Source organism: Desmodus rotundus, chromosome 6 (genome assembly GCF_022682495.2).
Source record: "Desmodus rotundus isolate HL8 chromosome 6, HLdesRot8A.1, whole genome shotgun sequence".
Lineage (NCBI taxonomy): Eukaryota > Metazoa > Chordata > Mammalia > Chiroptera > Phyllostomidae > Desmodus > Desmodus rotundus.
In genome coordinates this window covers 103,616,113-103,639,520 of record NC_071392.1, presented here as the reverse complement: position 1 = coordinate 103,639,520, position 23,408 = coordinate 103,616,113, and the positions used below count along the sequence as shown (strand labels likewise).

Below are 23,408 nucleotides of genomic sequence, written 5' to 3'. Positions count from 1 at the left end.
AAGGGCGAAGGGGAAAACTGCGGCCCCCCGTGGGAGCACTAAGGCCGCTGACAGAGCCGGCACCCTCCCTGCCTTGCTCGCTCCTCCAGGCCACACCAGCCTCCTTGCTGTTCATCAAACACATCAAGTTCACATGTGGCCCAGGCCCTTTGCACCCACTACCCACCTCTGCCTGAGATGCTCCCCCACCTGATCTTCCCACAGCCAGCTCTTCCATCAGGTTTCAGGTCAAATGCCCCCTAAAACACCCCCTTCTTGTACTAGACTTTTCAGGGTGAGCACTTCCTAAGTGTCCAATTGCCACCTCACATTGGAAACTCATAGTATACAACCGTAATCGAAAAAAGTTTATTTTTAAGTCACCGTTTTATTCTTTTCACAGCACTGGTCAGCCAACGGCCTGAGGGCCAAAGGCAGCCGATTCCCTGCTTCTGTGCCGCCTCTGAGCTGTGAATAGTGTTTCTATTTTTAAGTGGTTGAAAAAATTCAAAATAATATGACCCATAAAATGAAATGACTGGGGAGTGCCTGGGTAGGGCTGCCCACTGAAGGATGAGCTCAAGCCCCCCTATTTCCCAGGGAAAGACAATTCCCTCTGCCCTGCCCCCTGTTTTTCTGAGACTGATCCAGGATTTTTCCTTTATTTCACATCTTTCAAAAGATTTCAAGGAGCTAGGCCGGGGGGAACTCGTGCATGCCATGCCCAGTCCCCCTGCAGACGCCCTTGCCCTCTCACGGCTCAGCCTCCTGCGTCCGGCCCTGCGAGCCTGGCGCGGCCATCCCGACCAAGTGGAGAACTGCACATGCGAGGACGACCAAGCCATTTTTCCACAACAGTTTAATTTAAAAAAGGTGAAGAATCTGAAAAACTTGGGGGGGAGGGGAGCAACCCAAAAGAGCACACCGTGAGAGTCCACTGGCTCAGTCACAAAGAAACACCGTCATCAAAAAAGATATTTAAGTTTAATACAAATTTTATACAAAGAAAATGTGAAAAAATACTTCCATATGCTAAAAGCAATTATGCTTCACAAATAAGGCCAGCTAGGCTATTTTTTGTTTTTTTGACAACTGCAATTCACAAATGTTCTTTCTCTCCTGTTTTCTTCTAATACTCTCTTTATTTCTTCTCTAAGGTGGGTAACTAGCTGGACACTGTACAGTTCGCATCCTCTTATCGACAATGAAGAGAAAGTGAACAAGACTAAAATGTACAACAGAACGTACTGGAATGATATCGTACAATTAATTTTCTCATATACACACATCACCTTCTGCTTTGTTCAATGCTTTCCGCTTTACACGACACACAAAATGGAGCTACGGCTCACGTAGTGTAACAGGCAGCGCGGCGGGCGTCTCCTCTCACACTGCCGTGGTTTCATGCTTACATAAAAACGTAAAGTTCCATCATATAAATACTACAGACATGCTTCATCCAGACTCAAGTGTCCTCGGCGTGCGCCTCGCCTCCGAGAAGCGCGGCGTGTCTCTTTCCGAGCGTGTGGGTGTGTTTAAAGGAACCACGATGCAAAGAAAGGATTTCTCCGTGTCAGACCTTGTGACGCGAAATGCTCTATGTCCTTCTCTTCCGTCATGGAGCTGAGTGGGTCTTGCTTCGGTCTCGCTTCTGTAAACAGGGACATTAGGGTTTTCCCTTTTAGGAGTAGAGTCAACGTTGAAATCCCATAAAATAAACTAGCTTCTCCGCGTGTCCCTCTGGTCCAGACAGCTTGCGTTTGATAACCTAGCGACGTAGTAGCTGAGAGCGGCCAAGGGCGTGTCCCGATGCGCCCACGACAGCACAGAATCTGCGCCAAAACCATCGATCCCGCTGTGCCCCATCCAGACACTTGAATGAACACAGCTCGCGTTCCCCTGGGCAACAGACATCCCTGGGTCCAGTCCCCAGAGCATTGTGTGACAGATGGGCTGATGGACCACCCCTTCTCCAACACCAAAACATTCCTTTTGTTGTTGGGGGTTTGTTTTTTTTTCAGTTGCTTTTCTTTTCTTTTTTTTTTTATAAGTTAAAGTCAATACAAATATAAAAAGGGGAAGGTACTCTAGGTTTGGTGACATCCACAAATTGTACATTATTTACATCTAAAGCATCGGTCACAGGTGGGTCGAACAGTCCTCAGTCAAAGCTAATGCTGGACGTGATGTAGTGTAGACGCCCCCCCGGGGAAAGGCCAAGTCCACGTGTTGGGAATTCTCAAGTCCGAAAGCGGTTGTTCTGCCTCACGTTTCTTTGCTGCTTCCTGTTTTCCTGGGGTCTGGTTTTTTTTTCCTCCGTGGGGCGGATGGCTTGTGGCGCAACTTGTCCCTAGTCCCAGAAGGTGTCCAGCCGAGACTCTTTCGGGATGAGACTCTTCGTGCTGGTGCTGGTGTTGAGCTCAGCACGCGACGAGCCTCGCTTCTCATCGCTGCCACTCCAGCAGCCAGGCTTACTGCTCCGGGAATGGTCTGGGGGGGAAGCAACAGAAAGGAGTGATCAGCATTCCTGCCCCTGCCATCCGGCCGGGAAACCACCGCCCCCTCTCACCCCACACAACCCTGACAAGTAAATACTGCCACCACGGGGTCCCCGACACTGGTGGGGCCAAGAAGGGCAAAGGCAGGACAACTTATTTTCCTTAGGACTGAGCACCAGCTGGTTGGAAAAACAGTTCGGGTCATGCCCACGGAGACTGAAGATCGGTGAGAAAATTGCCAAGGAAGGCATTTCTGGTGCGGGCCTACAACTGCGAATCTTTATGATGTCAGTGACACCAAGCACCCCAGGCACTGTGTCCGTCTGACCTTGGGCACAGGAAAAAGGCACCAAAACTTGGCATTTGATCTACTTATATCAACAGTTTCTTTCATCAATGTATAGGCAACTCAAAAAACAGGCTTCCATCACACCACCCAAAGGAACAGATGAAGAAGAAGAAGGAATGTGGACCAGATCAGTCAAGACCAGCTGGGAACACGGACCCCTTGGCCCCCAGTAAGGACAGTGAGGGTCACCGAAAGATGCAGAAGCAGAATGAGAGCTAAGGGAGCTTCCAAGACCACAGGATGCCCCTGATGGCTGAGTAAGCGAAGCAGCGGAACTGCAGCCGCCCAGCCCTGCGCGCTCACTGAGCCACCGACTCCGAGAGACCTACCAGCAAACCACTCAGCGTTTGAGATCATTTACCAGGTTCAGACAGACTGGGGCAAAACGCTTTAGCATTTCCTAGGTGGGGTGATACTGACTGACTGAAAGAAGTCAGCTGTCAAGTATAGAGACAGAACCAAAGTGAGTGAGGAAGGAGCCGCATCACCGTCTAGGCGCGGGGGTATCCAACCTCTTGGCGTCTCTGGGCCAGACACTAAATCCACTGCAACAAGGAATCACAAAAAATCTCATAATGTTTTAAGTAAATTTATAATTTTATGTTGGGCCGCATGCAGACCGTGGGCTGCTGGGTTGGACACCCCTGGCTAGGGGGTGACGCAGCTCATGGCCTGTTGAGTCGTGAGCTGTTTCTGGAAGACAGAAAGAACCATGAACAGAACAAGGACCTCCCAAGGCTGCAGTCAGTCCCTCAGGAGGGCTGCTTTTGTCACTTGCATCAATGACCAACAGGGGGCAGTATTCTGCAGGGCTGGGGTCAAGGGCTGGTTCTTTTGCCTTTTCTTTTTTACTTTTTTTCCCCTATTAGTTTATATTCAGTATTATTTGTATTAGTTTCACTTGTACAGCTTAGTGGTTAGACAAGCATATACTTTCCACAGTGCTCCCCCAGCCCCGATCTTTCCAGAACCCACCTGGCACCGTGCATAGTTGTTACAATGTCACTGACTATATATATCCCCTCTGCCGTACTTCACATCCCCGGGACGATTCTGTCACTGCCACTCTGTAGTTCTCAAGGGCCGGCTCCATCTTCCCAATCCTCAATCTACCTTTTCTTAGCGTTCTGCCCGACCTGTGACGCCTGCCCCTCTCGTTCTTCTGGAAGGTCTCTGAATGCTGTAGTTGGTCATCATCATACGTGAGAAAACCCTACTACCGTGCAGTGGAGCCAGGTCAGGTGCCCCCAGCTCTGGTGAAGGCAGAGAAGGGAGGGGAGCCGGGCTGAGCCTTGCCCAGCACCTGTGGGCCCTAGCTCCTCACACAGACAGGACACAGGGCGCCAGCTGGCGTGGCCGATCACTCCAGGGAATGATCGGTGTTCACCGAGGAGCCTTTAGGAAAAGAGGGAAAATGTCCCCTCAAGAAGCCAAACCGCATGCTCTGGTAGTTTCGATGGCCGCCAGAGGCCCAGCTAAGAAGAAACGCAAGCCAATGGGGAGAAAAGGCATACAAGTGTAATTGAATAACAATAAAAATTAAAAAAAAACAAAAACAAAAAAAACCGCAAGCCAAAGGAAGACCCGTCAGTCAAAAGAACACCCAACAAGGGAGCACACGCATGCACAACGGGCCTTCTGCATGGCGGGAGGAACCCCAGGCAGCCTCCGAGAGACAGGGCCATGCTTACTCCCAGGCAGGGTGGGTGGGGTGCGCCCGGCGGGCTGCGGCAGTGGGGACACAGACAGGCTGCTGCTAACTGAAGAGACAGCCCGGGCACCCTCGGAGTCCGCCAGAGCTCAACTCTGCACAAGTCCAGGGACGCACTACTTTTGGTCATCAGCGGGCTACTGCTCTTAGAACTGCCTCATTCCCGTCACCAGGACCAGGCTCCAACCTAATGCATTCACAGGGCTCTCAGGCTTTTCAGAAACACGTATGAAACCACAGACAGGGCCACCAGGCACAGCACGGCCTTACGGGTGGAAATAAGGTGTACAAGACGTACAGGCAGCTCTGTGAGATACAGGTGCTCAAAATTTTGAAAGCAAACTCCTCAGAACCACTGGCGGCCAACAGCCTAACTCAGCCAGGGAAACAGAGGGGCCAGAACCCACAGGAAGGTGGGAGACAGCACCCAAGGCACTCAGATCATTTAGGGCGAGTAGTAACTAATCCACAGCCAAGGGTGGGCACAGAACAGGGAGGCAGGCTGGGGAAGGGGCTACAGACAAGCTATGGCAGGAGCCATATCCTCGGCTACGACGGGTGGTAGGACACCAACAAATAACATCTGAAACTGAAGAGTCAACAATTAGGGACATGAAGGGGGTCTCCATAAAATAACTGATAACAGTGAAAAGTTTATTAGGAACTACCTGAAGACACGATCAAAAGGAAAAAAAAAAAAGGAACTCCAGGAAAGAGCAAGACGGTGCGAGAACGGAAATGTAATCCCAGCATGTGAACTCCGCTACACCTGGGCCGGAGCCTCGGCCAACAGGCCCCAGTTAGAGAAGAGAAGGCGCGTTCTCAGCCTCGGTGAAGGGAAGTCCTAGGGGAGAAGGTGGGATGGGGCAGGGGCAGGGAGGGAGGAGATGGGCCACCGGGGCAGGGGCAGTGAGAGAAGAGATGGGCCACCAGGGCAGGGACGGGAAGTGCTGCCTCTAAGCTGACAGAGTAAGAACTCAAGAGTAAGAGCGGTATTGGACCAGGGGGACCACACAGCACACACAATAGTGACGTAAGTAGCGTGGAGCCAAGTGAGAGACGTCCTGTACGACCCTAACTCGTCTCTTAAAGCTGAAAATCAGCGAGCAATTTCTAAAGACAAAGTCCAGAAACAGACGTATAGGGAAGAACATTATTTGCCAAGACAGAGGTAAGTACTAGGCGCATCGCACACGGCGGGAAGGCTGGGCCCAGGGGCTGATCTTCCCCGTCTGCTTTCATTTCCCCTCACTATGCAGATAACGCTTTATTCGAGTCTTTCAATTGAGGGACAAGCCACAGGCCCATGCCCACCCCGAGGAAGCTCATCCCCCGACTAACCCTTTCTGCCTTCCAACCAGACTCTTCCTCTTACCGTCCTAAGTCCCAGAAGCCCAGAAAGAGCTCAGAAACCCCAACGTTTTATACAGCCCGCTTTCCTCCATATTTCACCTGCTTGTCACCAACAGAAGTTAAGTGAGTGCCTGAGAAATCGAAGGGGAACTGTCCACCTTGTTCACCACCAAAGCCCCACAGTGCTGGCCCCAGAGACACTCAACGCACTGTTGCTGAACGCTCTGCAGAAAGCCCAGTACCATGCACCCTCCAGGAATCCATAGAACTGGGGGCCCTTCCCTCCCCATCCCTCCCCTTTCCTGCCACCCCAATCCAGCCAACAGACTCTCTGGGATCATGTTCTGCCCCCAACCCACCTGGCACCAAATCACCAGCCTCTACCCGGGCCTCTTGCCTCCTCTCTCCTACGTGCTCATGTTTTTATTTTAACCTGCAGTAAAGCAGAACCTTCCTTTGCAGCCCCTTGGACACCTGTGTGCTTGAGGTTACAGTCAGCCAACTGTGGCCCAAATCCAGCCCAATGCCTGGTTTCCCAAATACCCTTCCACTGGAGCACGGCCACACTCATTTGTACTCTCTGCATCCGCTTTCACCCCACAGTGGCAGAGCTGAGCAGCTGTGACACAGCCTGTGTGGCCCACGAACCTTAAAACATTTACCACGTGGCCCTTCACAGTGCCGACCCTGGGCTGGGTGATACCTCCTTCACTTCCAAAATGGAACATGACGCAGCTCCCAACCATGTCCCTGTCTACAGTCCTGCTTATGCCAGCAGGTGCCACTCACCACCAGGGCACCAGTCGCCTCCCCAGCGCCATGCCCTCCACAGCGCCCCCTGCCTGAAACAGTGTGTCTCCAACGGGGCCTTTCTCATACCACTCTTGTGATTTTGACCCCTCCACAACCCTCCTACATATTACTCAGTTCATGTTTTTATTTTAAACTCACTGTTAAACTTAAACAAAACAGAAGCTTTTCTATCACCACCCAAAGGGGAAAATCATGAATACTTGCCCATGCATAGAAGGCAACACTACTAATAAACATAATGAAAAGCAAAGTGTAGTGTTAAATTTGTAAGCGGGTACCTTGCTGCTCAGGTCTACAGTCTGCTCTCTCTCTCTCTGTTAAAAACTAGAAAATATCAAAGAAATGCAAAAGACATCTCAGCACCAAGCTGCACCTGTTCTCAGATTTCACCAGGGACTGAGGAGGAAGTGGGAAGGGAGCTACACCTTCAACAGGTGGCTCACCTGTGGTCATTGCCAAGGTCCTATTTTCCCTAAACTCAGTCCACGCCATTTCCCCTTCTGAACAGCCCCCGCCTCAGCCCCTTTGGGAGACCTCCAGCCACACTCACAGTGCACACCACTGCTTCCTCCAGGCAGGTCATGGGCAAAAGTGAAACAAAAATTTTTGAATTATCCGACAGAAAGAAAGATCTTAAAGCTGGAAAACCTTGAAATAAGCAGAATTGTCCTCAACGAAGATACTTTCTTTGAACCCTTCTGGGATGGCCCAAAACAGGTTCAGAAGGGTGCAGGGAAAAGACCCTTCAGGCTAGAAAGGAGAACACCTCAAACTCACAGAAGAGAAAAACCAAAATTTAGTCTCAGAAGATCTCGTGATGCAGCCTACCGGGTTATTTAGTCCCTAAGAGGAAAGGTTTCTACAGAAAGATCATCTGCCTAAAACTTTTCTTCATTGTCCTAAAGACTCAAGTGCCCTGGTCCACCAAATGCAGCTACTGGCACGTCGGGAATCAAATTTCACTCGGTCCCATCCCCTGTGGTCACTTCCCTAGGCAGGGAGAGCTGCCCCACCCAGCCCAGGTCGGCAACAGAACCCCCTGTCCAGATGGAGTACACGGCTCCCCAACAAATAAATGCATACAGCAGGTCCTCAGATAACGCCATCTCCTTCAACGTCATTTCATGGCGACGTTGAGGAGATGCCATAGGAACTTAGCTCTTGTTTGTATCAATTAGCCTAAGGTAACACTGGTTTCATTACACATCGTTTCCCTTGAAGTTGCAGAACCTAACGACAGCATGAAGTGAGGACTTGGTGTGCAGGTCAGTGCTGGCCAGTTGAGAGGGGGGGTCTGAAGGCTGCCTTGCCCAGCCACTCCCTCACCCCCACTGACCCGCCCCGGGCACCCCCAAGGATCCCTAAGGATCCACGGCAGTGTGAAAACCATTAACCCTTCCAGTTCTCTCTGAGAAATCGGCTTCCCCTCTGCCCGTGCGGAATGACAGCACCATTCACCCACCAGGGGGCAACGTACCAGAGCCTTGGTTGGAGCCTAAGAGAATGGAGGAGGGCGTCTCCCTGGAGCCAGAAAGGTCGAGGGTCTAGAAATACAAAGAGAGAGAGATGGACTCAAGGCACTGGGGCCAATGTAGCCCCCAGGGAGCCCAGGGATCCTTGGGGGTGCTCAGTTCTGCCCCCAAGGCACCTTCGTGCCCTCTGCCCGGCGAGCGCAGGCAGGGAGGCCAGGGGTGGCCCTCTCTACCTATGCCCTGTCTCCAGACGGGTGGAGCGCAGCCCTGGGGTGGCCCCTTCCTCAACCCTGTAGCCTCAGCTGCCAGAATGTTCACCGTTTCCTCAACTTCCCTCCCTGACCTGCCAATCCTTCAGAGTTTTGCCACATCCAAAAAGGAAGTGTATTACTCCGAAATTATATGAATGCACTTCTACTTCACATTCACCTCTAACTAGGCAATAATTTCAGTGACATCACAGGGCTCTGACTGACGGGATCATGACTTCCCCTAATGCATCTGAAATAAATACGTGAGGACTACGGAGGTGAAGAAGTATCGATGTGCCACCTACGATCGTGTTTACAGACAACACATCCCACACACTGGGACACTAAGAGAGGCAACTTCCACTGTCCAGCACGGAAGCCACCGGTCACCTGTGACGCAAATGTCAAAATAAAGTTAAAAGTTCAGGTCCGAGGTCACACTAGCCACAGTCCAGGTGCTCACACAGTCCCGTGTGGCTAGTGGCTACCGCGCTGGGCAGAGCAGATACAGAACACGCCCATCATCACAGCAGATCTACTAGGCAATGCTGGTCTACAGCTCGAGTGGCCAGGGAGCAGCTGTCACGCCACACACACGTCAACGGGGACTCCGTATGCCTCTGCCCCTGCCCGCGTGCCCACCGGTGAAAAGGCGACCTGCTGAAACCCGCTAAGACTCACCCCCACCTGCAGTCTGACTGACCCACCTCGACGACAGACAAATCTAGGCGACTTTGAGGGGTGGCAGGCATGGGGACAGGTCCTGAGACTCTGCCTGGCCCAAAGGATCGGTGTCCCTGGCCAATGACGTACGGATACTCACCGAGCCACCGTCCTTGCTTTTCTCGGCAGACGCCTCCTTGTCTTTCGAGGTGCTGGCTGTTGTTTCTGGGGGCGCTGCCTGCGTGCTGGAGGAGGTCCCCTGGGATGACGACTTGTTTAGTGTTTCTGTGTTCACCTCGGTGTCTGCTTCCTGCTGAGGGGCGGTAGCTGGGGGCGAAGGGGAGAGAAGCCACGCGTAAGACGAGGGCAGTGGCTTCGGGACCTGCGGGGACCCCAGCAACGCCCGGGGCCTTGCCACAGCCCAACAAACTCTGACCCAACCACACGAACTGTGACAGAGGCTGCAGCTGCTCAGCCCCAGCCAAGGTGGCCAGACCTCCAGTCTCCCAGAAGCTGCATCCAGACCATGTGTGAAAATATGTTGTTATAGTAACTCATGCTTTACTAAATTCTTCTGGGGACAACAGCATGTTCATAGAACAAACAAAGGCCAAAACCAGGAGCCAGCGACTGCTCACCCAGAACAGCTACGCTCATAAACTCTAGGTGTCGGCCTCCGTTAGCCCCGTGAACTGCTTCCTCCCGAGCCCAGGGGAAACCCATGGGAAACACAGCATGACGTCAGAGGTGCGGGGCCTCGGGAGACAGACGGCACTTGGACAAGAGGAAACAGGCATGTGAGAGGAGTTTCGGAAGGATGGACATCACGATGACACACAGAAAGGAAAGCGAAGGAGGCTCTGGCCATCTCATGATAATGAAAGGGGGTCATCAGACACATTCCAGAACTTAGGGGAACCCAACTGTCCCGCTGGAAGAGATTTAAACTCACTATTGAGAACACATCTCCCTAAGGCAGGTTAAAGGACACAGCACCATGCGGCTTACAATTGCCTTTTTAAAAACAACAAAACGTAAGGGCAGCATGGAGCGGGAGTCAGCAACCTAGTGCCACCTGTTTTTGTGAATGAAATTGAATGGAAACACATGCAGTGGCAGAGCTGAGCGATTTCGACAGACCACGTGGCCCACGGACCCTCAAAGATTCACTTCCGCTTCTCACACTTGGTCGTTTCGACATCGCCTTGGAACATTTTGCCAGGCTGCACACATGCCACCTTGTCACTTATTCATGTTACTTTTATTTAAATAAATTCCTTAACATGGAGACGTTTACTTCTAACCACATAAAACTAGTATTATTGGCCATAAATAAAAGCTAGTTATAACAATTATTTTTAGGGTACTAGGAATAAAAGTCTAACCGGACAGCGTCTCCTGGCCTGAGACCCGCTTGCTCTACCTAGGTGAATGGATTCGTTCCACACCAAGACTCGCTTCTTCACGTCAGAGCTGGGAATCCGTATCAGGTAAAGCCCTGAGTCCAGGATTGCCTAAAACGCAGGTTTTCTCCACTTCAGTGCCACTGACACATCGGGCCAGGTCACCCGCCGTGGGCAGCTGCCCTGGGCACTGTACGGGGTTGGGCAGCATCCCCAGCCTCTACCGTCCAGGTGCCAATAGCGCCCCCTCCCGCAACTGTCTGCAGTCACTGCCGATTTCTTGGGGGACGGGACATGAAGATGGCCCTCAGCTGAGAACCGCGGCAGCTCACACAGATCTAAAGTCACCTGGGCTGTCACGACAAGCCCCGTATTGTGCAAAGGACACGAAGATTCGGAACACCTGCACCTCGAGTCTCTGCTCCGTGTGGCGTACAGGCTGCTGAGTGTTTACGAGACACACCGTGTGTGAGTGAGAGGGTCGAGGGGCTCGGCAAGCGACCCCCACCGCGTCAGCACCCCCGCCCCCGCGGCCCTGCGCTCCCAGCTGCAGCCGGGCCGGGACGCCCACCTGGCGTACCTGACTGGGTACAGGACTTCATGTGCTCGGGCCAGTGGGCCTGCTGGCAGGGGTAGTCGCAGTAGCTGGTGTTCCAGCAGCAGTAGAAAATGGCCTCCTTCTTGCAGTTGGCACACCACTGCTTCTTCTTGGTCTCGTCCACGGCCTGCTGCTTCTCCAGCTCCAGCTGCTTCTTCACCTCGGCGATCAGCCGGTCCCGCTCCTGCTCCAGGCTCTGCCGCATCTCCGCCATGGTCAGCTCTACCAGAAGAGGGGAAGACACTGGCCTCATCACCTGTCCCCGGGCCCAGGCGTGGGGTTGTTCAGACCACATCAGACGTGAAGCTCAGGTGGGGGATGCCCCAGCTGTGTAACCCCGCCGCCCCCCAAGCCCCGACATCTTCATCTGTAAAACGGGCATATGACCGAACGGCTAAGTTAGCTGTAACAGTAGGAGGATCGACAGTCCCACAGTGGTTCTGGGGGTGCCTTCCAATACACCCTCAAACGAGGGCCCCTAAACTCCCTTTGAATTTTATTGTACGCCCTGTTCTCAGCACTTTATAAATATCAACCCGTTTAATCAATATACCGATCCTAGGAGGTAATAAGTGCGACTGTAACACCTTTTCCACAGGTCGGGAAACGGGCGCACAGCTGATAATCAGGGCGGAGCTGGGACGAGCACACAGACATGCTCCCCTCTCAGTCCGCTTGGTGGCAATGAAGACATCTACCAGACAGGGTGTTGGGGTCGAACGTCGTGTCAACAGGGTATCAAACTGCTCAGTCTGCTGAGATTTCTCTTAATTTTACTTCAAACAATTTAAGCCCATTTGCGATTCATCAGGGAGCGACCTGCACACTCAAATAAATGCTTCCTCAATTCCTTAAAATCCTCTTTCTGAAATTAAAAAAGGACGACCTTTCCAAAACAGAGCCGCCGGGAAAATGAGTCCCTTGTAAAGAAGACAACCCTTCCAGCCAGACTCCTTTCGGCCACTCAGGACTGCCTTTAACCCGGGGCCGGGTCTGCTCTGCCCACGGTGGTTTTTACCCAAATGTTGTCACTATTTAAAATTGGAGAGCCTTTGCATAAAAGTACTGCTTAACTTGACTAGAAAAAAGCAGCAACATCCGAATAAACTTCCTGAATGGCAACAAGCTACAGCGTGGGGGATCCCCCTCTGGGTGGCTTCATAAGGATTTAAGTTCGAGAGGCGTGAGTTCATCATGCGTCCCGGGTGCGCAGCTGCACATGGCCGGTGTGCCTCCCCAGCCAGGAGACCCTACAGCTTCCTGCCTTCGGCCCCTGCGGGGCTGTTACGTGAGGGTCTGACGCCTGCTCTGCCTTTGGGGAAAAAACCTTCAACAGTGTTTACACAGAACGGTGGGCGAAACAGCACTCAAGCCAATGCAGGGACCACAAAGCGGCTTTGTCTCCAGTGTGGGGTGCACAGAGTATTCCAGACTTAGTGAAAACACTCAGCACTCAGTGGTTAAGGGGGGAAGTCTGGACTTGAATCGTGGCTCTGCGATTTTATACAACTTCCTTAACATGCCTGTGCCTCTCAGTTTCGCCTGAAAACCGGGAGAGCAAAGCCCTTGATCATAAGAGTTTCGGTAAGAATTAAATTGGTTTCTTCGTGGAAGAGGACTGAACACGAATCCTGGCACAAAGTAGAGAGGTTCATAAGGAGGAGCTGCTAGTACTGCTGTTACTGTTACTCTGATGCTGAGGCTGGTGTCTGGCAGAGCAGAAAGGAGGTGCGGTGGTTCCTCGGCGCTCAGTGTTGCTTCGCTCCGGAACTCTTGACGAGTGTCAAAGCCGACGAGCGCTGAAACTTTTTTTTCTCGTCAAAATGTGACAAGCACAGGGTTTGACAAGTTCAGCAGCCGACGAGTACCAGCTACAACTGTGCTTTAATACCTGCTTTTATACCTGGTTGCTCCAGGATGGACTCCCCAGGAGTCTGTGGTCTCCCTGGGAGTGGTACTACCCCTAGTCCACGTTTGACTGAATTCACATCTGGGCCTGACTCAGGGGGTGCAGAGAAGGTCACATCCCAAACCTTGCTCAGTACAGACCAGTGCGCCAGGCCTTACCCAAGTTGTGTTTCATCTCGGAGAGCTCTTGCTGGTGCAGCCACTGGAGCTTCTCTATCTCAATCCTCAGCCTGCGAATCTGTCACAAAAGAGTCAGAGTCAGACTTAAAAAGGCAGGTCTGGGTGCCGTTCCCCAAGAGATCCCAGCAGCTCGACCTCTCACTGGCTGCAAGGAAGGAATTGAAAACTTATGTAAAAAAATACTGACAGAAAACTTCCCTAACTTGGTGAAAGAAATAGACATACAACTCCAGGAAACTCAGAGGGTCCCAAACAAGATGAACCCCAAGAGGGCCATGCTAACGCATACCATAATTAAAATGCAAAAGCTTATAGACAGAGAGAATCTTAAAAGCAGCAAGAGAAAAGCAGTTGGTTACCTACAAGGGAGCTTCCATAAAACTGTCAGCTGATTTCTCAACAAAAACTTTGCAGGCCAAAAGGGATTGGCAAGAAATATTCAAAGTGATGAAAAGCAGAAATACAACCAAGATCACTCTACCCAGCAAAGCTCTCATTTAGAATCGCAAGGCAGATAAAAAGCTTTCCAGATAAGAAAAAGCTAAAGGAGTTCATCATCACCAAACCAGTATTACATGAAATGTTAAAGAGTGTTCTTTAAGAAGAAAAAAAAAGTCAAAACAATATTGTTCATATTAACAATAAAAGGACAATAGATAGATATCTGAAAAACAATCGAATCTAAAAAACAAAATCAACAAACAGCAGAACAGAAACAGACTCACAAGATACAGAGAACGTTCTGTCAGTTGCCAGATGGGAGAATGAGTGAAAGAGACAAATGGATTAAGAAGTACAAATTGAAAAAAAAAGAAGTACAAATTGATTGTTACAAAACAGTCCCAGGGCGTAAAGTTGAACATAGGGAATATAATCAATAATACTGTAATAACTATGTACGGGGTCAGATGGGTATAAGATTTACTGAGATAAACAGTAAATTATAGAATGTCCAATTGCTGGGGTGTACAATCAACTGAAATTGAAAAATAAAAAATGATTAAATGTTAAAAAACAATGAACAACAATGAAGTATTGTGGGGGGTGAGGGGTGGGGAGGTTTCTCTAAAGCAACATTTTCCCCTCTTGCTGGACGTTCCAACATAATCTAAAAGAGCATCATATTAGCAAAAATATCAAGGCAATTCACTGATTCTTCGTGAAGCGTCTCATAAGCCTTTCTATTCACGCTGCTCTCTGTCACAGGCTTCTCAGGGCACCTTCCTGAAGATTCTCTCTGCCGTACCCGAGAGCTAGCCCAACCCTGCCAGGCCCTCGTCGGTCTGTGGTTTTGCACGAGATTCCTGCCTGTCTCCATCACATAACCGGTGGAGGCTCAGCACACAGATTCTTAGACAAGAAGGATCACTGTATAAAAAAAGTCCCGTCTTCCAGAGAAGATCAGGGAGCCAGTTTTACATGGAGCAGAAAGACCTGGTTCCCAGTTTTACCAGTGGGTTAGCTCAGGCTCCGCTCGGGGCTGTTTTACGAAAAAGAAGGGTGCGTTCCCACAGTACAGCAGCTGCCGGGGCAACAAGGAAACACCCTCCCCAACAACCCCCATCAGCTGAGCACGCCTGGTGCTGGGCCCAGGACCCTGGAGGGATGTTCGGATCATGGGCCATCCCTCAGCGCCCAGGAAACCCTCATAGCAAAAGGGAGTGCATGTGTCATCTCTGACCTCAGCTATGGTGCTTCCAGTAGTGTTTTTAGAAAGGTCGTTGTATATTTCCGTCATCGTTCCTTTTATGGCATCCATCATCTGAAAGACAGAAGGGGAAACAATTCAGGCGATCACTTCCCCGAGGCTTTCCTAGATGACACACCCCTAAACTCTACTTGTATAAAGCAGCGCATCTCGACTGGGAGCTCATGACTGGTGGGGGAGGGGTGGGAGGTGGGGGGTGCTACTGGCATCTACTGGGCAGAAGCCAGCGATGCCCTGAACACTTAGGGTGCACAGAACAGCCCCCAGGACAAAGAATTACCCAGTCCAAAGTGTCACGAGTACTGAGTCGGAGAAACCCTGATACAAACCAGAATAGGGACGGACCACCCACAAGTTCCCAGCCTCAGATTCCAGGAAAACTTCACAACCATAAAGCTAGTTTCTACAGCCACAGGCTAGACTGCAGAGGCTGAACTTGGCCCCCCACTGTGTTTGGAGTGGCCAGCACAGTGGGTTCAAGGGAGAAACTGTTTCGTTGTGTTACTGTTGTTTTTCAATTCTTTCCCCTTTAAAAAAAAAAAAAATCAATCATTTTATTGAGATATCACTGGTATTCCCTTCAATTCACCCATTTATGGTGTACAATTCAATGGCTCTTAGCATATTCAGAATTCTACTTCCATCACCACAGTCATTTTTAGGAGCTTTTCATTACCCCGAAGAGACACTCCAGTCCCCCTTAGCTTTCACACGCCCCCAGGTCCCCATCGCCCCACACTCCCAAGATCCCCCCCGATCCGCTTTCTGTCTGCACGGATTAGCTTCATCCAGAGGCTTCACAAATGTGGAGCCATACAACATGTGGTCCTCCTCTGGGACTGGCTTCTTGGACACCACAGACTGTACTCACAGCTGTATCAGTACTTCATGCCTTTTTATGGACCAAAAACATACAGTCCACTGTGTGAATGTAGCTAGTGCATGATTCTATTGCCCGTGAGCAGGGCACTGCCCCTCCAGTTTCTCTAACTAACTGACCCGTGAAGGCACCAGCGAGGGTGTGGCATCAGCTCAGGTCCACAGTGGACACCCAGGAATCGGACAACCACGGGCGTCCACAGGATGAAGTTCTCTCCTACCTCCTCCCACGTGCCGACTGACCCCGCCCACATCACAGGGGAAAGAGGAGCGCGCAGAAGAACAAACGAGGTCTCAGGCCCGGCCTGGCTGCGGCCAAGTCTCCCGTGTTCTGCAGCTTGAAGGCAGGGCAAAGAGCACCCTCACATCTGGAGCCCGAGATCTGTCCCCACCGCTACCTCGTACCACCCACACCCTCTGTGAGCCTCGGTGTCCCCACACAGAAAGCGAGGATGACCACAGTGCCCCCTCGCAGGGTGGGCACAGGACTGAACGAGAAAACCACGCACAGACTGCGGCTCAGTAGCTGCCACAGAGGAGGTGTTCACAAAGAAATACCCATTCTCCTGATCGTTTCAGAAAAATCAACCCACACGAGCACGTAATTATGAAAGTGCTGCCAGCCCCCAAACAGCAACCCCAGCTCCACCCAAAAATGGGAGGGGGAATGAACAAAGTATCCTGTGGAGATCCCTGCTCCCCGCTCCCCACTCCCCGCGTGCTGGGGAGCCACACCAGGTCGCTGCCAGGAAAAACACTGAGCTTCGTGCTGGTACCCGGTCGGCTGTTCTGCATGGGCCCCTTGCCCCACTGCACCATCCCCGTCGCTTTAAAATGTGAAAATGAAACTGCTTGACATGAAAACCTTAGAAAACGGATGAAATTCAATACGTTGTTAACACCATGGCTGCATTCCAGTCTAAAGAAATCACGGATCTGTGAACTGCCTTCCACTCTTACTTCCAAATACAGCCAAGAACCCCACATTAATCAAGAGCGCCCTTCTGCCAAAGCACACAGATCTGGGTCTTCAGCTTGGGGTCACTTTGGAGACGGGGAAGTCTGTCCCCTCCAAAAATACGTCACCGTGTTCATTTTCTTCACGGCAAAGAAAACGGCCATCAAAAAGTTCCCTCTGCGGTTCTGCTCGAGCGGAAGGGGAGGCAGCGGGTAACAATAACAGGGGCTGCAGGGCTGCGGTGGCCGGCGGCCGGCGGCAGGCAGGGCGCGAACCGCTGGCCATATCCAGGTCTGCTTCCTCACGTGTCTGCAGACAGCTCGGACCAAAGCGATGGAAGGTGATGCCAGGGTCAGTTACAAGCAGAACAAGAGACCATTTAGGCAATTCCAGGCATCTTCTTGAATTAGTCATGAAAAAATGAGTCCCCTTTCAGTTCCCTGGAAACGCTGCGCATCCTAAGTCTCGGTTTGGCGCCACGATGCCTTAACACTTGGATGACAATCTCTCCCTTAAACAAAAGGAGTGGACGGGGAACAGTATCTGGTGAGGGCAGACTTAATTTTAAGCCCATTAAATAAAATGTAATTTAAATACTAACGGTGAGTCAATACTAGTTCAGGTGCTGAACGGGTAAAGACAACATACCCGGCATTTGAATCGTCCTCTTGTAAAGTCCAAGGACTCTATCACAACGCTCCATTTTATTCAAAAAGGGGAGACATACTAAAGAAGAGACAAAACTAGGTTCTGATTATCTCTAGACATTGCACCTTAAGTAGGACTGCTTTGAAAAGCCACGTGCAAAGCACAAACGGTGTGTGCACGCCAGACATCCCCAGTCAGTAGGCTGCGCGAGAATTCACAAACCAGCTCAAAGCCACTCCCTGGATCCTGGCTGATCCCATTCACATCCCAGCGTAATCATTCACTGACCATGTGACCCTAGACAAGTTGCGCAGCCTCGCTGGGCCTCAGTTTTCTCATCTATAAACTGGGGGCGGAACAGCACCTACCTGATCGACCCGCCATTAAGACTGAGTAAGCGACATACAAAAAGTGCTTAGAACAGCGTGTGGCCCAGAGTGAAACCCGAGCCAACCTAAGCTGCTGCTGGTGTCATCCTAGCGACAGACTCTGAGACTGCCGGCCCGGGGACCTGCTTCACCCACAGAACGTGGTGAAGATGAAGACGGCCGGCTCTGTCTCTCACTGGCTTTGACGAAGCAAGCTGCCGCCCTGAGGAGGCCCACGCAGCACTGAACAAGGGTGGCCTCCAGGCCACAGGAGCTGGGGACAGAGGCTGAGGAAGTGGGCCAATTTACGAAGTACTTCGCACACTATTACTCTTCAGCTACCATCCATAGTTACTCCCACTGCCGAGCGGCCTACTGAAATGTCCCTGCGTCGCCCCAGAGCACACCCAGATGTCACTGAGACCTGACTCCTACTTGCCCGAATCCAACAGGAACACAAAAGCAGTCGGCAAATCAGGAGAGAAAAAGAACCACAGGTGCACACACAATGGGAAGCCCGCCCACCAACCACCCACCAACTGCTCAGCAAGGACTACATGCCCCAGGGGGTGGGCCAGTTGGGGGAGGGGGCCCATTCCTCCCCAGTCCGTCCTGACTCCTGGAAAAATCTGGGTGCGGACACCATACCTTGTCAAGTCTCATGTTTAAGCCTGTCACTTTGGTTCCACATGGCTTCTAAAGGCAAAACCAACCACCTCCCCATCTGTTATTAACTGAAGAAACAGAAATTTGTTCCAGCACTTAGGGAAAGTCTGTCCTTAATGAGTGACTTGAATTCTGAAGGTCACTTGGATGCTATGCCATCCGTCTTCCTGCTGGGTCCTGACGTTAGGACCTGAGCTAACTCCTGGAGGAAGACTCGAGCCTGTTCTACATTTCTCTGCTTAGATGCAACTTCAGACCCAAATGTCAGCATTTAGTCTCGGAGCTCCTCAGTAAAAACAGGGTCTGCCCTCCTAAACAGCCCCTAAGACTTGTGAGGTCACGACCCAACTGGTTTTCATCAGGAAGCTGGGCCCTGACGTCCCACCAGGCACCGGCTGGCACTCACTTTGCTGGTGTACTTGGCGATGTCCGCGGCGACGTCGGCGGAGGCGGTGGCGATGGGAAGGTCTGCGCTGACCGAAGACGCAAGGGTGCTTGTGGAGCCCGAGCTGGTGACCAGGGGCGACGACTGAGTGGTGGTCACCAGGGTGATGGTGGAGGTGGACGGGCTCTGCGTGATCTCCTTCTGCTGGACGGCTAGGGAAACAAAGGGCCCCGGTCACCCCACTGCCGCAGGAAGAGCCCGTTCCCAGCACGAAGCGGGGGTGAGGAAATGAGACCCGACAGACTCCCCTGTGAGCTCTTCTACTTTCAAGTGACAGGGACCCTCTCCTCAACCAAATGCTGGCCAGGCTCCTCTGAGCCCTTTCTTGCTTGACCCCCAAACTTGGCCTATAAAGGCTTGCAGACACTGACACAGCTTCTAATAGCTCAAGGCAACATCCCTCGGGTGACCCCAGCCCCCTTACTGTGTCTGCCTGAGAAAACTCAAGGCCCCCAAAATAATTGACTGCTCCATCCGATACCTAAAGGTAGGGCACCTGTCTCCCAATGTCTATGGGAAGGTAGGAGCCTGACTTCGAAAGGCATGATTAGCAAACCCCAAAGGGTTTCACACAGGCCAACCCCCCACCTCCCACTTCGTGTGCACTTCCACTCCCCCAACTCTCCTGAGTCCCCACTGGCCCCCTCCTTACCCCTCCTTCTCCCTTCAAACGCCCGGTCACCTCTGTACACATCCAGGTGACTTCGGTTCACCGGGGGCTACTTTCCCCTACGGCGACAGTAAATTCCCGATGCAAACCCTGTCCTTACACTGCAACCAGCGCCCAGCTTGGCTGCTCTCTGACCGACAGTGTGGCCACTGAGCCTCTCCGCGCCCGAATTCCCCTGGGGAGGCTGGCCTGCCGACGGGGTAAGACGAAGGAAACCAGACACTGTTCATCCCAACCTCGCAACCCCTTGGTGAGGCTCTGGCCCACCAACTGTTTACACTGGGAGACCCATCCAGCTGACCCCAACTCTACCTGCCCAACTTTCTGGTCTTCCTGCTCCCCAATCTCTCAAGGCTTGCACTGGGAGGTCCAATGCAAGATCTGGCTGCCTTTCAACCCCGTCCTCATGCTACTCTTAAGAGTCCTACCCACTACGGTGCACCCGCTACCCCAGAGTTTCCATCAAGGAGCCCAACTTTCGAGGGTCCCGATGCAGGTTCCCCGTAGAATAAGACCTATGGCGGTGCTCACGAAGCTGGGCAAACAGGTACCCGTCCAATGAGCACTCTGTCTGCCCCTTCATCAGCTCCCGATGGAGCTGGAGGATATTTTAATTCTGCAACTTCAGCAACTGGTGCCCAAGGCTGGCTCTTCTTAACCCTTAGTCATTACGGCGGCCTTCGCTACCCATTTCTCACTGTACTCTTTCCAAAATAATGCCAAGAGGTTCGCAGGTGTGCACTGGAAACTTACACGAAGGTACGCATTGCAGCACTGCTTACAACAGGAAAAAACTGGAAGCAACCTAAATGCCCGTCAGTAGGGCAACGTTCTCGATACACTATGGGATGCTACGCAGCAGTCAAAAAGAATAAGGTAGAGCTATTATGTACCGACACGGACGGATCTCCTAAACATGCTGATGGGTGAAAAAACATGGTACCATTTTTATGTTTTAAAAAAGAAAAAAGGAAAAAAAAAGTCGTATTTTCATGAAGAGTCATATATATGTAAATATATATATGCATACATGCATAAAAAGGTTTTATAGTTAACAGCGGCCACTGAGAAAGGGAGAAGCCTAAAATGAAATGTCAGTCCATTGGGACAATAAACTTTTGTGTAAATATCTTGCCCCCTTTCTAAGGAAAATCCACACAACGTATCGTTTGTAAAATAAAAAACAATTTTAAATAAAAGTAAAAAATCGAGTTGCAAAACAATTTTAAAAAATAATGCCAAAGTGGAATGTGTACGGCCTTCAGCACGTGACAGCCGGGAAACAAACGGGAACTGAAAAAAATAAAACAATGGTTTTGGTTTTTTTTTTCTCCTGTCAATGTGGCAAAAAGGGCGCGGGTGCCACGGAGAACAGAACGGGGGCTCGGTACCTTTCACAGCCTGTCTGGTCTGATATCTCGTCCCCTGGGAAGACTGAGGCTGCTGCTGCTGGCTTTGCGGCGGCTGCTGCTGGCGCTGCATCTTCTGCATGTGCCACTTTTGGGAGGACGTTTGAAACTTACTTGATGAGTTCCACACGACCCGCTGCACGGCCGGGGCAGTCTCCTTCGGTAAAAGCGGCCTCTGCTTTTTCACTGGGCTTCCCGTGGCGGTGGCGGCCGGGGCCATGACTGTGGACGTGGTGCTGGTGGTGGCCGTGACCCCAGCCGTGGGAGTTTGGGAGGACGAGCGGGTGAGGACCGGCGTTTCGGGGGGAGACTGGCTGCCTGCCGTAGTGGACAGTGGCGGAGCTTTAGCTACAACTAAAGCCGATGCATGGAAAAAACAAACAGAAAGTCACGTGACTCGGGTCTGCCTGAAGGGTCTCCTTGCCAGCAAGTTCTGGGGGAAACAACAGAAGGCCAGGAAGGCCCAGCAAATTCAGTTCCCAAGGACGCCTGGGGAGCACACTCTCGCCTTGCTCACTTAGCACCTTTTATTTCAGAGCACAGGCCTCCTTTGATGAGGGAGGCCTGCTCACATCTGAAGCCCAAGTCAACAAGGTCAAGAACCCTGGGGAACACCTGTGAACCAGCCCCAGCCCCTGCACTCAAGTAGTCTGTCAACTCATAGATGGGGCGGTGGAAGAGTTGAATCCCTGCCTAGTGCCTTGTTTTCCAAAGTTAGAAGTGGGTAAGCACTTGGAGAGAGACCTAGCCAAAATTAATCCAGGGACGAAGAGAAACCCTCTGGCTAGATAAAGCAGGAACCGGGAAGACCCAGATGGCTCCCCAATGGCCAAAGCAAAGAACATTAAACCGTTCAGAAACAAAAGTACCCTTTTCACCTTGTCTGAGTCCCTCCAGGACAACGCCTCAGTGAGACGGAGCCCCAACACCTAACCCTAAAGGGAACTCCGCCCCAAGACCAGAACCTTCTGAACCCAATGGGATTTATCCAGAATTGGGGAACCTTGTTCTTGTTTCGACTGTATTTATTCCTGCCTCATAGTGAGGCGCAGCACACGACACTGGTTTACCTATTGTGTGGTGGTCAAGTTTAAGTCTAAAATGGAATTTTTTTTAAAGAGTAGGTTGCTTGAAATAAAAACATTAAGTCAGTAATTATACAAGCAGGACTTGGGAATGGCAAAAATAACAAATGTGAATGCCTCAAATTTGAAACAAGCTGCTTTATGGAGTTATGTCTTCTGGGAAGAGCTGGACTATGGGGGGAGAGGGTAGGATTTCAACAGGCAGGGGTAAGAATTTGGGGGAGAACAGCATCAGCCAAGACACGTTGAGGAAGAGGGAGCGCTGCATTTCGGTAAGTGAGGGTAGGCAGTGAGGAGTGGCAGGAAGGCAGGTCAGAGCCAGAAGCAGAGCGTGGTGGAAGGGTTCCTCTGTATAAGGGGTGTCGTTTATCACTGCAGAGGTCCCAGCCACCAGTGTGGAAGCCTCCCCGCAAAGAGGAGGCCCCAGGATCACACACAACACACAGGTGCAAGTCAGCACTCCGCTCTTAAATGATGTGCCTGAATGTCAAACTCCTTTAACCAAGATCCCGCCAGTCTTTTTTAGATTTATTTCATCTGGAAAAGACATGCGCTGGATTACCCTCAAGAAGACTTCTCAGGGAGCTGAGGGGTTTAGATTGCCAAGGAAAGTGAGAAAAGATAAACTGACTTTTCTGACTGGGGGCTGGCTTGGTGGCTGCTCCTCTGGAGAGGAGAGTTCAGCCAAGTTCAAGGGCAAGAGCACAGGGTGGGGCTGGAAGGGGAGCTCTTCCTGCAGTGAGGAGCCCTCATCCTTTCCCAGGACAACCTGCCAGACACTGATAGAGCCCCTGCCCCTTCCAGGGGAGCAGGTGGCTTTGAACTCGGCCCTTCTAAGAGCCCACATGGGGCAGCTGACCCGCAGGATTTCCAACCTGCAGAAGTACCTTCAATGCCTCCCCTCTTCTGCCAAGTTACCAAAAAACATATTGTTATTGTTGATTAAGTAGCCTAATCCCACACGCTACCCAAGACCACCCTCCCCCGCCCCAGTGCAAAGGGTCTTTTTCTCTCTCTGGATTTGTAACAGCAAAGAGCAGGCTCTGCACACGGGCTACAGCTCTGCAGCAATCACGCCCGTCCTCGAAGTGCTCTTTGGGGCTTTCATTTAGACACTGAAACATTTTAATTTCTAGTCTAGGGGGTTCTGATGGTTTATGGAGAGGAAAAACGGGCTATGGAAAATGCCACTTGTCCTAGAAATTCAAGAGTGTCTGATTAACGGCCTATGGCCCAACAAAGGGTGAGTTTCTTTAAGGCCAGCACACCAGAAGCTGTCCCACCCAATTAATCGACTTATTCCAGGGTTCGGTCACTGCCTTGTATGTAAAGGAGGACCTTTTAAGAGAAGGACAGAAACTGCTGGTGTTATGGGCATAGCAAAGGTGTCTAAG

General features: G+C 51.4%; 1 protein-coding gene across 24 annotated transcripts in view; it reads right to left on the bottom strand.

The window, feature by feature from the left end:
- Positions 1-944: 944 nt before the first annotated feature.
- ZMYND8 (zinc finger MYND-type containing 8) overlaps positions 945-23,408 on the bottom strand; it is a 105,504-nt gene continuing 83,040 nt past the window's right edge. For 16 of the 24 annotated variants that reach the window (XM_045194446.3, XM_024559186.4, XM_024559188.4 and 13 more), the window contains 8 exons: positions 20,912-21,283; positions 18,812-19,002; positions 14,860-14,940; positions 13,158-13,236; positions 11,073-11,312; positions 9,250-9,416; positions 8,181-8,247; positions 945-2,469 (listed from right to left, as the gene is read on the bottom strand). In XM_045194446.3, coding sequence (XP_045050381.2) covers positions 2,330-2,469; positions 8,181-8,247; positions 9,250-9,416; positions 11,073-11,312; positions 13,158-13,236; positions 14,860-14,940; positions 18,812-19,002; positions 20,912-21,283 — 1,337 coding nt within the window. In that variant the 3' untranslated portion in view covers positions 945-2,329. The remainder of the gene's footprint in view (positions 2,470-8,180; positions 8,248-9,249; positions 9,417-11,072; positions 11,313-13,157; positions 13,237-14,859; positions 14,941-18,811; positions 19,003-20,911; positions 21,284-23,408) is intronic. The other 8 variants (XM_024559189.4, XM_024559190.4, XM_053926075.2 and 5 more) reach the window with 3 other exon arrangements.